Source organism: Anolis carolinensis, unplaced genomic scaffold (assembly GCF_035594765.1).
Source record: "Anolis carolinensis isolate JA03-04 unplaced genomic scaffold, rAnoCar3.1.pri scaffold_14, whole genome shotgun sequence".
Taxonomy (NCBI): Eukaryota; Metazoa; Chordata; class Lepidosauria; order Squamata; family Dactyloidae; genus Anolis; species Anolis carolinensis.
Genome location: NW_026943825.1, coordinates 3,588,990 through 3,603,968, shown reverse-complemented (window position 1 = coordinate 3,603,968; position 14,979 = coordinate 3,588,990). Strand labels below are relative to the sequence as shown.

The window sequence follows — 14,979 nt, the reverse complement described above, 5'->3', positions numbered from 1 at the left end:
GCAGAATGTTGGATAAGTGAATATGTTGGATAATAAGGAGGCATTAAGGAAAAGCCTATTAAACATCAAATTAGGTTATGATTTTACAAATTAAGCACCAAAACATCATGTTATACAACAAATTTGACAGAAAAAGTAGTACAATACGCAGTAATGTTATGTTGTAATTACTGTATTTACGAATTTAGCACCAAAATATCATGATGTATTGAAAACATTGACTACAAAAATGGCTTGGATAATCCAGAAACTTGGATAATTGAGGCTTGGATAAGTGAGACTCTACTGTATTAGTATAGCAGAACATAAGCATTAAATTACTATATTGTACTATATCATTATATGGTAATATTATCAGTAATATTACATTTAATATATAATATATAATTAATAGTAATTCTATGTAGTAATTACTGTATTTACGAATTTAGCACCAAAATATCATGATGTATTGAAAACATTGACTACAAAAATGCGTTGGATAATCCAGAAACTTGGATAATTGAGGCTTGGATAAGTGAGACTCTACTGTATTAGTATAGCAGAACATAAGCATTAAATTACTATATTGTACTATATCATTATATGGTAATATTATCAGTAATATTACATTTAATATATAATATATAATTAATAGTAATTCTATGTAGTAATTACTGTATTTACGAATTTAGCACCAAAATATCATGATGTATTGAAAACATTGACTACAAAAATGCGTTGGATAATCCAGAACGTTGGATAAGTGAGACTCTACTGTATATTTTTCTTCTTCTTGATTTGCAAAGGCATCTTTTCCCTTTTCAAAACATTTCCTTTGTTTAAGAGCGAGGGAGGCTTTGCAAAAGGAAACACACTGATAAGGGAGGGCAAGAGACGACCCCATTATAAGCCGAGGGAGGCTTTTTCAGCTCAAAATAAAAAGGGCTGAAAAAGTCAGCTTATCTTTGAGTATATATGGCATTTTGACGGCTGTTGGCCTGGTTTTCCTCCGCAGGCTCCTGTACTGGCTGGCCTATGCCATGGGCCGCTCCTTCCGGGGCTTCGGCTTTGGCTTGACCTTCCTCCCACTGGTCACTATGCTCCTCTTCAACCTCTACAGCATGTTCCTCATGGACTCGGAGAGCATGTTTGCCACCGGAGACGCACCGGCCGAGCACAAGGCCACCAAACCTCGATACTGGGGCTGAAGAAGCCCGGGACCGGCGTCCGAGAATTAAAAGGGACCCCAAGGGCCACTCAGTCCAACCCTCTCAATTCAAGCCCTCCCAACAGATGGCCATCCATACTTGCGTAGAAACCTCCAGAGGAAGAGACTTCGTTGAACTCCCAGGTTGGACAGTTCTTACCATAGGGAAATATTTTTCTGCCGTTTGAACCCATGGCTTCCTTGCGTTCTATTCTCTGGACCAGCAAGAAACATTATTTGTGCCGTTCTCAATATGATATGCTTTCAAATATTTACCACTACCTTGGGTACCTGTGTTGCCCGCCTGGGTTATTTGAAAAAGTCAATTTTTAACTGTACAGAAGCATAAGGTTGTGGGTGAACTACAACTCACATCATTCCATCAGGACCTACAGTTTGTTATGTTGTGGAACTCCAAAAATGTTTATATCTATATATATAAAAGAGTGATGGCATCACGGCGACCCACAAAACAACAAAACTACAGGCCCTCCAACCTCGAAATTTGATATGCTTTCAAATATTTACCACTACCTTGGGTACCTGTGTTGCCCGCCTGGGTTATTTGAAAAAGTCAATTTTTAATTGTACAGAAGCATAAGGTTGTGGGTGAACTACAACTCACATCATTCCATCAGGACCTACAGTTTGTTATGTTGTGGAACTCCAAAAATGTTTATATCTATATATATAAAAGAGTGATGGCATCACGGCGACCCACAAAACAACAAAACTACAGGCCCTCCAACCTCGAAATTTGACAACACAACCCATCATCCACGCCTCTAGGTTGATACAACAAAAATAAAATAAAAATAAAATCCTAATTAGTGGGAGAGCAATAATTGTTTTTATCCAACTGCTGCCAGTTAGAGGGCTAATCCCTGCCCACTTGGTCTCCTAGTAACCAACTCAGCCAAGGGACAGCCAGGGTTCAGTTAGGGGACAGGCAGATTTAGGCCTCACTTAGGCTTCTTCCACAGATTATCTAATATGCACTGGATTATATGGCAGTGTAGACTCAAGGCCCTTCCACCATACTTCGCCACAGCAACGAGTGGCCGGGCACAGCTAGTCTATATATATAAAAGGGTAATGAAATTTCGGCCTAGGACAAAACAACAAAACTACACATCCCACAAACACTAAACTTGGCAGCACAACCCCTCATCCATGCCTCTACGTTCATACAACAAAAAGCTCCAGCTCCTCCAGAAAACAGCCAGGCTTTGAGACTGCAAGGCTATTCCCTGCTATTCCACCTGGCCAAAAAAGGATTCCCATAAGCCACAGCAATGTGTGGCCGGGCAAAGCTAGTATTATATATATTATTATATACAGTACTAGCTTGGGTACCCAGCATTGTCCAGGTTATTTGAAAAAGTCAATTTTTTAATTGTACAGAAGCATAAGGTTGTGGGTGAACTACAACTCACATCATGCCAGGTTAACCGCCAGAAATTCATCAGGACTTAGTTTGTTATGTTGCGGAACTCCAAAAAATGTTTATATATTACATATACAGTAGAGTCTCACTTATCCAAGCTAAACAGGCTGGCAGAACCTTAGATAAGCGAATATCTTAGATAATAAGGAGAGATTAAGGAAAAGCCTATTAAACATCAAATTAGGTGATGATTTTACAAATTAAGCACCAAAACATCATGTTATACAACAAATTTGACAGAAAAAGTAGTTCAATACATGGTAATGCTATGTAGTAATTACTGTATTTATGAATTTAGCACCAAAATATCATGATGTATTGAAAACATTGACTACAAAAATGGCTTGGATTATCCAGAGGCTTGGATAAGCGAGGCTTGGAGAAGTGAGACTCTATTATATATATTATTATATACAGTACTAGCTTGGGTACCCAGCATTGTCCAGGTTATTTGAAAAATAAATAATAAAAAGTCAATGTTTTAATTGTACAGAAGCATAAGGTTGTGGGTGAACTACAACTCACATCATGCCAGGTTAACCGCCAGAAATGGGTGAACTACAACTCACATCATGCCAGGTTAACCCCCAGAAAGTCATCAGGACTTACAGTTTGTTATGTTGTGGAACTCCAAAAAAATGTTTATATATTACATATGTTATTATATACAGTACTAGCTTGGGTACCCAGCATTGTCCAGCTTATTTGAAAAAGTCAATTTTTTAATTGTACTGAATGCATAAGGTTGTGAGTGAACTACAACTCACCTCATGCCAGGTTAACCCCCAGAAATGGGTGAACTACAACTCACATCATGCCAGGTTAGCCCCCAGAAATTCCATCAGTTTGTTATGTTGTGGAACCCCCAAAAATGTTTATATATTATATATATTATTATATATAATAATATAACACACAACAACCCTGTGATTCTGGCCATGAAAGCCTTTGACAACGCGTACACGTACTTATTTTCACTTTTATTATGTGTATAGATCGATAGTGCAATTGTTTTATGGGCAGCGACAGCCCGTAAACAATACAAAATAGTGGTTTGCCCCTTTCAGAAAATACATTCCCAACCCTTTCTCTGTTTCATCTTGTTGGTGCTCTTGTACCTTTTAGTTCTAAAACCACCACCTAAGACATTCCCGTTGCCCCAAAAGTCCTTTTTCTAACGGCACAGGAGCCTCAAGGAGAAAAAGAGTTGGCAACCGTCGAAGCAAACATTTCTGCAATTGAGTCGATTCGAAAGTGTGGAGTTTTTGGGGAGAAGGGGTTATTGTGCCACAGAGAACCGAGCCATAGAGAAGGAGAAATTCCATACAAAATATCCCATTACGGTTACGATAGAAGCAGCATGTAAACGCAAGCAGAGCCTGAAAGACAACAAATGAGAAACTAAGGCCCCAAAACAAAGTGTTCCCTGAGAGATTAAGAGTTTTTTTCTCTCCCTGTGGATAGAAAATAGTGATGATAGTGAATGACCGTAACCCGTTTACAGTTATCTCCCCATGATGTAAAAAAAGACCACTGTTTGGGTATTGCTTGTGCCATGAAAAGAAGTAAAAAGTACGATATTTCCCCCATCGCATCCTTGATAAGCTACATACAGAATTGCGCACCTTTTTGTGTCCAAAAGGAGAAAATTTGCCATGTTTCCAGGCTATTTTAGTTCCAAAAAAAAAGGCAATTTCCACCCATTTCGTGCCAAAACAAAGGCTCTTCTTGGACCCAAAAGAGTGTAGAAAAGGGGCCAAACTGGGCCCTTCTTGGACCCAAAAGAGTATAGAAAATTGTGCAAAACTCCTCAATATCCAAGGGCAAAAAAGTGAGTTTTCCTCCCAAATGGAACCCCTGAAATGATTTAAAAGTTTTGAAAAGTTTGAGCCAAATCAGACAATGAACGGTGCAAAAAGGGATCCTCAGAACAAACTCCGACGTAATCCGTTTCTCAGTTGATGGGATCGTATTCGGAATATCGCCGCTTCTGGGCCGCGACGCACACCGTGATGCCGCCAGCCACAAGGAGCAGCACCGGGGTGCCCAGGGCCACGGCCAGGATTACCATGACCAGCGTGGAGAACATGTCCTCGGGAGGCTCCCCGTAACCGATCAATGCGGACCTGGAAGGGAAGAGAGCAACGGTGTCAGCCGTCGCCAGCAGAGAGTGGAAGGCCATCTGTCGGGACGGCTTTAAAGCAAATGCAAATGTTGCGATTAGCAAGCTTGAATAGCATTTCGGAAGCCATGAAGTTTGTAAAGTCAATCAGCGAGGGTATCTGCATAGAAGTAGTAAGTGGAGTGTATGTATCTATGTGGAGTGTCCAGGGTGGGAAAAATAACCCTTGTCCATTAAAGCAAGTGTGAGTGTTGCAATCAGCAAGCTTGAAATAGCAGTTCAGTAACCATGAAGTTTGCAAAGTCAATCAGTGAAGGTATTTACATAGAGGTAGCAAGTGGAGTGTGTGTATATACGTGGAATAATGTCCAGGGTGGGAGAAAGAACCCTTGTCTGTTTGAAGCAAGTGTGAATGTTGCAATTAGCAAGCTTGAATAGCACTGAGTAGCCATGAAGCTGCAAATTTAGCAAGCTTGCATTAGTATTTGAGTAGCCATGAAATCTGCAAAGTCAATCAGTGAAGGTATTTACATAGAGGTAGCTAGTGGAGTGTATATCTATCTGTGGAATAATGTCCAGGGTGGGAGAAATAACCCTTGTTTGTTTAAAGCAAGTGTGAAGGTTGCATTAGCATTTGAGTAGCCATGAAATCTACGAAGTCAATCAGTGAAGGTATCTGCACAGAGGTAGCAAGTGGAGCGTATATCTGTGGAATAATATCCAGGGTGGGAGAATGAACCCTTGTTTGTTTGAAGCAAGTGTAAATGTTGCAATTAGCATTTGAGTAGCCATGAAATCTGCAGAGTCAATCAGTGAGGGTATCTGCATAGAAGTAGTAAGTGGAGTGTATGTATATATGTGGAATAATGTCCAGGGTGGGAAAACGAACCCATGTCAATTAAAGCAAGTGTGAGTGTTGCACTTGGCAAGCTTGAATAGCATTGCATGGCCATGAAGTTTGCAAAGTCAATCAGTGAGGGTATCTACAGGGAGGTAGTAGCCTAGCCTCTGTTGCCTGGAGGCATCATCTGTTTGGAAGGTGTTAACTGGCAGAGGATGCTGCCTGGCAACAGAGGCCAGGCTACTCCCTCTCTGCAGATACCCTCACTGATTGACTTTGCAGCTGCATGGCTACTAGAATATGCTACAATATGGCCATGCAGCCCGAAAGACTCACAGCTACCTAGGGCTGAGGTTCCCCCATTACACTAAAGTACACAGAAATCTATAATACGTGTAGAGATATAGTTGTCCTATTACTAACTAATATACAGAATTGAACAATGATAACAGACAAATTATAATCCTGACAGGCACATGAGTAATACACAAATACAAACTGTTTACAGCATTACATCAACATTATATTCATGGTCGTATGTTTTTTCAGTAACAAATAAGTATGTTCAATAACTGATTACAACACTTTAAATTCCAGTATTGTCCCACATTGATAAACGTCTTAGAAATGCTTGGTCAAAGGAGTAAACAACTATATATTGTGGTTCACACTTTAGATAATTTTATCATAGTTCCATGTAAGTTAATGTTTTGAAGATGCGCAAAAGGAATGTAAACCATAAAGTAGAAACAACAAGGATTCCCGGGTATTTTTTAACCCTTACATTCCTTTTGCGCATCTCCAAAACATTAACTTATTTATTTATTTTATTGACAGTATTTATATCCCGCCCTTCTTTCTCACCTTTCTCAGGGGACTCAGGGTGGATTACAATGAACACATATATGGCAAACATTCAATGCCAACAGACAAACAACATACATTAGACAGACTCAGAGGCGTTTTTAACATTTTTCCAGCTTCACGGTTCCGGCCACAGGGGGAGCTGTTGCTTCACCGTCCAGTAGTGGCTGTACTTCCTCATTCCTTTCCTCGTGTTTTGCTGGCAGTTTTATGATGTTGTAAATTAGTTAAATTAGCCTCCCGCATAAAGCGTCCCTAAATTTCCCTACTTGACAGATGCAACTGTCTTTCGGGGCTGCATAGGTCAACAGCAAGCTGGGGCTATTAATGGTCGGAGGCTTAACCCGACCCGGGCTTCGAACTCATGACTTCTCGGTCACTAGCCAGCTGCGCCACAGCCCGGTCCCATGGGACTATGATAAAATTATCTAAAGTGTGAACCACAATATACAGTTGTTTACTCCTTGGAACAAGCATTTCTAAGACGTTTATCAACGTGGGACAATACTGGAATTTAAAGTGTTGTAATCAGTTATTGAACATACTTATTTGTTACTGAAAAAACATACAAACATGAATATAATGTTGATGTAATGCTGTAAACAGTTTGTATTTGTGTATTACTCATGCACCTGTAAGGATTATAATTTGTCTGTTATCATTGTTCTATTCTGTATATTAGTTAGTAATAGGACAACTGTATCTTTACACTGAGTTTTCCCCATGCCATGCCTGGACTCTTCTCACCAGCTCAGGTAGCGCTTCTCCTGGTAGGCCTCGCTGTCCTCGCCGCCGAAGGAAACGTTGAGTCCGGCCACGGCATAGTGTGCCTCCGGGCCGAAAAAAGCGTAGGCAAGGCTGCGCCCGGGGAGGTTCAGGTTGGCCGTGCGCAGCGGGTAATACTGGCAGTGGATGGTGTCGGTCCGTTGGGCGTCCGGAGAGGCATAGGCGGCCGTTTTCCACTGGACGAAGCTTGATCCGACACTGTCGTTGCGGGGACGGGAAACCAGCTGCGCCATCTGTGCCGAGGAGGGACGGAGGAGAGTGTTGGGAGCAAAGACACATCAACACTCGTCGATACAGACCAGGCACAGAGCACTGGGACCCCCCCCCCCCCCCAAAACCAATAATGAGCCCAACATGGTCAGCTGTGCATATCAGCAAGGTTTGGGGAGGACTGACCCACAATTCTGGGAATTGTAGTTCACCCACATCCTTATGTATTTTCTCATGGGGGCATTCACAGAAAAACGAAATAAAAGACTGTCCTTTTTCAATTCCTTGATCCTTACACAACAGCAACACACATGGAGCTGACAAGCCTGACATGGCATCACTTTGGACAACATACCTCGAATATGGTGGGCGTATACTCGTCGTCGATGGAGCGGACGGACTGCAGCTCCTTGCGCCCGCTTCCTTCTTCCAGCGCGAAGATCTCCAGCGCAAAGCGGGACTGCTTGCCCCGGGGGGCCACCCCGTGCATGACAAAGGCCACTTTGGAGCTGTTTGCGGAGTGGAGCAGGCGCGGGAGGGGCGCGTCCCGGTCGCTCCCTTCGAAAGCCGTCACCTGGCAAAACAAGAGGAAGAAGGCCAGGGTAAATAGGCAGAAGGGGGTTGGGGTCTCTTCCAATCCTCTTTATTATTATTATTATTTTATTAACATTGAGACTGGGAGGCCATCTGTCAGGGGTGCTTTGCTTGTGCTTTTGGTGCACAAAGGCAGAAGGGGGTTGGGCTACATGGCCCAAGGGCTCTCTTCCAACCCTCTTTATTATTATTATTATTATTTTATTATTAACATTGAGGCTGAGAGGCCATCTATCAGGGGTGCTTTGCTTATGCTTTGGGTGAACAAAGGCAAAGGGGTTGGGCTACATGGCCCAAGGGGTCTCTTCCAACCCTCTTTTTTATTATTATTATTATTATCATTATTATTATTATTTTATTAACATTGAGGCTGGGAGGTCATCTGTCTGGGGTGCTTTGCTTGTGCTTTTGGTGTAAAAGGCAAAAGGGGTTGGGCTACATGGCCGAAGGGGTTTCTTCCAACACTTATTATTATTATTATTATTATTATTATTATTATTATTATTATTATTATTACTCGGCCAACTATTATTATTACTCGTGAACTGTCCCCCAGTTTTAAAAGTTTGGGGACCCCTGCAATAAGCAATCTGAATTATATACAAACAAATAATTAGAGAAGGCTTGAAGAAGGTTGCTATTCCTGAGTCCCTTTGGGGAGATGGAGGTTGGGTACAAAAATAAAGTTGTTGTTATTGTTATTATTATTATTATTTCCAACATTCAGGAGTGGAATATGTTGCTGCCTTGGAGTTTGGTGGAGCCCCCTTTTGACCCCCTTTTCTTTTACCTGGAAAGCGATGCTCCCATTCCAACCGGTCCCTCCGTGATCGGCGCAAACGCCCCGGAAGGTGGCCGTCAGATCCGACTGGTTCCACTTCCCATCCAGACTGTCCCAGGTGAAGTTGGCCAAGTCGTAGGCGGGATAGAAGTCACCCGCCAGCGCTTTGGAGAGATCCGACGTGTTGGTGCCATTGTACTCGTACACCTTTAGAAAAAACATCAAGTCCAGGATGTCGTTTTATTTATTTCTTTTTTTTAAAAAATTATTAAAGTTTCAAGTGAAAGCGAAAGAGTGAGAACAACTTAAAGATAGGACAGAAGTATGGAAAAAAAGAAAAAGAAAAGTGAAAATAAGAAATATGTGTACATAATAATAATAGTAAAAAAAATGATAATAAAAAAAGAAAAAAGATTTTTTTTTTTCAAAAATGTAAAAATTGGTTGACTTCCGTTCTTCTTCCTTTGCCCTTTAAAGGAATTCTGGGTAAAAGCCCCTGTTCCTGTCTCTCTCTTGAAAACATACACACATACAAAAAGTTCACATTCTTTCCTCCATTTTATGTCTAATTATCATCATATCTTTTATTTACTTCTTTTTTAAATATTCCTTGAAATTAGTCCAGTCTGTCATTTTCACTCCCTTTCCGTTAATTTGTTTTAACAGAAAGGTCAATTTGTCCATATTTTTTATTTCTCTTATTTTATCCAACCCTTGTGTTTTTGTGGGGATTAAATCTTGCTTCCAAAATTTCGCGAAGACCATTCTAGCCGCTGTTATAAAATAAGTAAACAATTTATCTGTATTCGGATTCTTAAAAAACTCTGCATCAAACATTCCCAGTAAATACACTTCTGGCTTCACCGCAAAGTCTACTTGTAATATTTTTTACATTCATTGTGAATCATTTTCCAATATTTTTCTGTTTCCCCACATGACCACCACATGTGGTAGTATGAGACTTTTTGTTGTTTACATTTCTACATGGGGTTTTGTTTTTGAAACCTGCACCGGGCTTCTCCAAAGTGTAGGTGCTTGCTGGAGGGACGAGACTCTTCCTTAGGGCAAGCACCTGGCTTGCCGGGAGGGATAGTAGGGCCTCCCTATTATCCGAAAGTTTCGGTTATCCGACATTCCGCCCATCCGTTTAGGTTGGATAACCAGAACTCTACTGTATATGTGTAAATGTTGATGCAATATCCCCTTTTGTCTATGTAACCAATATAATTATTATAAAACCCAGTACAGGAGTCTGTGTCTACTTCTTTCCCTGAAAGTGCTGAATGCAACCTGTCTCACTGAAAGCGGAATAAAAGAACCTATTTAACGTTTTTAAAAGTACTTATGACAGCCATACAGCCTGGAAAACCCACAGTAACCCAGAGGAATTATCACTTGCATAGCGCTTTTTATTCTTAACAGAAACTCAAAGTGCACAATGCAATATTCAAGTATATAGACCTCATAGGAAGTTGCCAGTCCTACGCTCTCCTGTATCTGGTGTAGACCCATCCAGAGGAGCCAAATCCACCCACTCCGGGCTCAGACTCCATCCTATACATTCCTATTTCCACCCTCCGCCACTATCACTCCTTTCAGACGCACCTTGGCAAAGATGACAGCCGTGGAATATAAGACGCTCTCTTCCGGTTCGACCCGGATGGCACCGAAGGGCGAATTGGAGAGCAGCTTGGTCCAGTTGACGTGGAGGGAGCTGGTTTCACTCCCGGTGTAAACGAGGACCATGGTCGGGGCGCCAATGGTGCTCCAGACGAAGTGGAGGGTGTCGTTTTGTCCCACGGCCCGGATGTGGAGGAGGTTGGCCTCCGAGCTGTTCCAGCCAGGATTGTATTCCAGAGACACCTCGAAAGACAGAGGAGATTTTAATTGAATGCCATTGACCGAACCCGCATTCATTCTACAGTGATGCACCGTAAGTAAATCTACAACTCCCAGGACTCCATGTCATTGAGCCATGGCAGTTAAAAGTGGGACTTTTAGTGTAGGTGGGCCCAGAGGAGGCTATTTGGACCTTGTCAAACGACATCTGCCAGCACTCCATAGCATTGAGCCATCGCAGTTAAAGTGGGACCAAATAATAATAATAATAATAATAATAATAATAATAATAATAATAATAATAATAATTTGGAAACAATAGACATTGACAAAATTACGATCTGCCAAATGCAAAAGGCCACCCTGCTGGGATCTGTGCGCATCATCCGAAAATACGTCACACAGTCCTAGACACTTGGGAAGTGTTCAACTTGTGATTTTGTGAAACGAAATCCAGCATATCTATCTTGTTTGCTATGTCATAATAAAATAATAATAATAATAATAATAATAATAATAATAATAACTTTATTTTTATACCCCGCCTCTATCTCCCCAAAGGGGACTCAGGGTGGCTTACATGGGGCCAAACTCAAATAAAAACAATAACAATATAAAACACAACAATAGACAAGAGACATGCACAGTTAAAAATTTAAACATTAACCAATAAAGTAAATGACAAAAACTTAATAAAAACATGGATTAAAACGGAGAGGTTGTAAAAATAGACTGGGTAAAGTGCACCATATAAATATTGTAAACACAAGGTAACTGATAAAGTGCTGCAAATTTATGGAAGTGCAAATTGGGATGGGAATAGACCCTGTGTCTATATCAAGTTGACAAAAGTAAAATAACACTCATTCTACTGTGTACATGCACCCAGAGGTGGCTACGTGGACCTTGTCAAACTACATCTCCCACCACAGCCATTGCAGTTAAAAGTGGAGTCAAACTGCCTTCATTCTACAGTGTAGATGAGCCCAGAGGAGGCTATTTGGACCTTGTCAAACCACATCTCCCAGCACTCCATAGCATTGAGCCATGGCAGTTAAAAGTGAGACCAAACTGCAGTGTAGATGGGCCCAGAGGAGGTTATTTGGACCTTGTCAAACTACATCTTCCAGCACTCCATAGCATTGAGCCATGGCAGTTAAAAGTGAGACCGAACTGCAGTGTAGATGGGCCCAGAGGAGGCTATTTGGACCTTGTCAAACCACATCTCCCAGAACTACATAGCATTGAGCCATGGCAGTTAAAAGTGAGACCAAACCGCAGTGTAGATGGGCCCAGAGGAGGCTATTTATGTATGTATTTATTCATATTATGTATGTATGTATTTATTTATTTATTAAACTTGTATTAACTACTCCCAGTTTGGCTTCGAGCGGTTTACAGAAATAGATTAAAACAATACACGGCTTTAAAATAACAATAAAAACAATAAAAACAACAATAAAAGCAACAATAAAAACAGACATAGCCTCGAGTTTTTCACCCATCTATATATATAAAAGGGTAATGAAATTTTGGCCTAGGACAAAACAACAAAACTGCACATCCCAGAAACACTAAACTTGGCAGCACAACCCCTTGTCCATGCCTCTACGTTCATACAACAAAAAGCTCCAGCTACTCCAGAAAACGGCCAGGCTTTGAGACTGCAAGGCTATTCACTGCTATTCCACCTGGCCAACAAAGGATTCCCATAAGCCACAGCAATGCGTGGCCGGGCAAAGCTAGTTGAATATAATATTACAATATAATATTATGAATATCTCCCAAGGCTCCATAGCATTGAGGCATCGCAGTTAAAGTGGGACCAAACTGCATTCATTCTACAGTGCAGATGTGTCCAGAGGAGGCTATGTGGACCTAATCAAACTACATCTCCCAAGACTCCATAGCATTGAGCCATGGCAATTAAAGTGGGACCAAACTGTCTTCATTCTACAGTACAGATGTGTCCAGAGGAGGCTATTTGGACCTTGTCAAACTACATCTTTTATTATTATTATTATTAAACTTTATTTGTACCCCGCTAGCATCTCCCGAAGGACTCGATGCGGCTTACAAAGGCCAAGGCCTCAACACACAATATAACAATACAAAACAAAGGCAAATTAAAAGGAATTAAAACAGTATAAACCACAAGCAATAGCAATACGCTAAAACACAATAAAACTGGGCCGGGCCAGAGTAATGGGTACAAGATTAAAAGTGCTGATGTGACAGGTGATATATAAGGCTTATAGGGCAAGTGCAGAGTGCGATATGCGATCTTAATTCTAATAAAGTGCTTATGGGACTTGGTGTTGGAGATTTCCTATTAATCTGGGAAGGCACATTGGAACAGCCAGGTCTTCAAGTTCTTTCTGAAGACTGCCAATGTAGGGGCCTGTCTGAGATCCTTGGGGAGGGTGTTCCAGAGTCGGGGGGCCACCACAGAGAAGGCCCTGTCTCGTGTCCCCACCAACCGCGCTTGCGACGCAGGTGGGATCACGAGCAGGGCCTCTCCAGATGACCGAAGTGAACGGGTTCGTAGACGGAGATGTGGTCACGGAGGTAGGATGGTCCCAAACCGTTCAGGGCTTTGTAGGTAAGCACCTGCACCCAGAGCCGGCCCTAGGTATTTTTCAAGTGTAGGCGAACAGAATTTTGGCGCCCCCCCCAAACCAATCACTGAAAAATAAAAGCGTTGGATAAGCAAAAATGTTGGATAATAAGGAAGTATAAAGGAAAAGCCTATAAAACATCAAATTACATTATGATTTTAAAAATTAAGCACCAAAACATCATGTTTTACAACAAATCAATGGAAAAAGCAGTTCAATACATGGTAATGTTATGTAGGAATTACTATATTTGCAAATTTAGCACTAAACATTGAACAGGGATATAGGGCAGTGTGGACTTAGATAACCCAGATAGCCCTCAGTATTTTAAAAAAAACCCTCTAAAATCAGGACAATAAATAAAGAACAACACTCTGAAAACAGAAGAAATCCAGACAGTAAACAATCAGGGACAGCTAACTCCTCCCAAAAAAAGATTCTCCCAGGCAAGAAGAAGCCAGGCCTTGAAGCCACAGGGCCATTAAATGCTAATCAAGGCGATTAATTACAACATTCACACCTGCTTCAAAGAAAAGTTCTTTCTCCCACCCTGGACCTTCTACAGATATATAAACCCCACATACCTAGCTTCCAAGTTCCTACAGACCTCACAATCTCTGAAGGCCCCAAAGGTGGGCTTGCGTGGTGCGAAGGTGGGTCTGCGCGGCCGCTGGAAGGCCCGAAAGAGAAGGAGGTGGAGAGTGGTGCCCTCCTCCCAGGACGATGGTGCCCCCGGGACGATGGCGCCACAGGCAAATGCCTAGTTCGCCTTATGGTTGGACCGCCTCTGCCTGCACCTTAAATTGGGCTCAGAAAGTAAATGGCAGCCAGTGGAGCTCCTTGAACAGGAGGGATGACCTCTCTCTGTAAGGGGCCCCAGTTAACATCCTGGCTGCCGCTCGTTGGACCAGTTGGAACTTCCGAGCCGTTTTCAAGGGCAGCCCCACGTAGAGCGCATTACAGCAGTCCAGTCTGGAGGTGACCAAGGCATGGACCACCCCGGCCAGATCAGCCTTCGCGAGGTACGGTCGCAGTTGGCGCACGAGTCTCAATTGTGCGAAGGCCCCCCCAGACACCGCCTATGACGCCTGGGCCTCGAGCGTAAGCGATGAATCCAAGAGGACTCCCCAACTCTTCCAAGACTCCATAGCATTGAGCCATGGCAATTAAACTGGGACCAATTTGGGCCTTCCCAGTAGCTTAAGCGGCTGAGGGGGGAAAAGGAAGGGGCCTGAGGCTGTGAGGAATGATGGGAGTTGCAGTCCAAAACACTTGGAAGGCCCAAGTTGGCCCAGGCCTGATTTGAAGCAACACAAACGGCTGGGTCAGCATCTTGATTTCCTCCTCCATAGAAAAGGGAAGAAGGACAACAGAAGTGAAACTCTCCAGGGCCAAAAGGACAAACAGAAATGTCTCTCGAAGTCAGGCTCTATTTAGACCTAAAATGAGCCCCATAGAAAGGGGGAAATTCCCCCCAAAAGCTCACCTTTCTCCGGTAGGCCTCAGGCCTCTCTGTTGCCATGGAGACCCCGACAGAGCCCAGGCAGAGGAGCAGGAGGCTCACCCGCATGGCTGCTTCCGGGTTCCCTTCGGGCCGGGTCGGTCACGTGACTCTGCATCAGCTGACCTCGCCAACGCAAAAGGGGCGGGGCCAAAGCACTCGGCCTGTGGGAGAGAAGCGGGGTGAA

General features: G+C 42.5%; 2 protein-coding genes and 1 long non-coding RNA gene across 3 annotated transcripts in view; 2 read left to right on the top strand and 1 right to left on the bottom strand.

Moving 5' to 3' along the window:
* Positions 1–1,479, top strand: part of tmem79 (transmembrane protein 79) — a 21,127-nt gene extending 19,648 nt beyond the window's left edge. The window contains exon 4 of the mRNA XM_062964771.1: positions 998–1,479. Within this exon, the coding sequence (XP_062820841.1) occupies positions 998–1,190 (193 nt within the window). The 3' untranslated portion in view covers positions 1,191–1,479. The remainder of the gene's footprint in view (positions 1–997) is intronic.
* Positions 1,480–3,601: 2,122 nt separating this feature from the next.
* Positions 3,602–14,979, bottom strand: glmp (glycosylated lysosomal membrane protein). Its single transcript, XM_003229935.4, has 6 exons — positions 14,778–14,979; positions 10,440–10,697; positions 8,844–9,041; positions 7,815–8,033; positions 7,211–7,482; positions 3,602–4,762 (listed from the first exon to the last, which is right to left on the bottom strand). Exons 1-6 carry the CDS (start codon positions 14,859–14,861, stop codon positions 4,591–4,593), a joined length of 1,203 nt encoding a protein of 400 aa, XP_003229983.2. The 5' UTR covers positions 14,862–14,979; the 3' UTR covers positions 3,602–4,590.
* On the top strand, positions 7,930–10,077 carry LOC134294329 (uncharacterized). Its single transcript, XR_010001265.1, has 2 exons — positions 7,930–8,061; positions 8,781–10,077. It is a non-coding gene; the product is annotated as an uncharacterized LOC134294329 (long non-coding RNA).

What these genes read in the sequence shown, in the direction of transcription:
- glmp (XM_003229935.4), bottom strand. Translation starts at nt 14,861, where the DNA reads ATGCGGGTGAGCCTCCTGCTCCTCTGCCTGGGCTCTGTCGGGGTCTCC. An exon ending in CTGAGGCCTACCGGAGAAAG is followed by an intron (nt 10,698 to 14,777) that starts GTGAGCTTTTGG and finishes CTGTCTTTCGAG; the next exon opens with GTGTCTCTGGAATACAATCC. An exon ending in GAGAAGCGCTACCTGAGCTG is followed by an intron (nt 4,763 to 7,210) that starts GTGAGAAGAGTC and finishes CTTCCCTTCCAG; the next exon opens with GTCCGCATTGATCGGTTACG.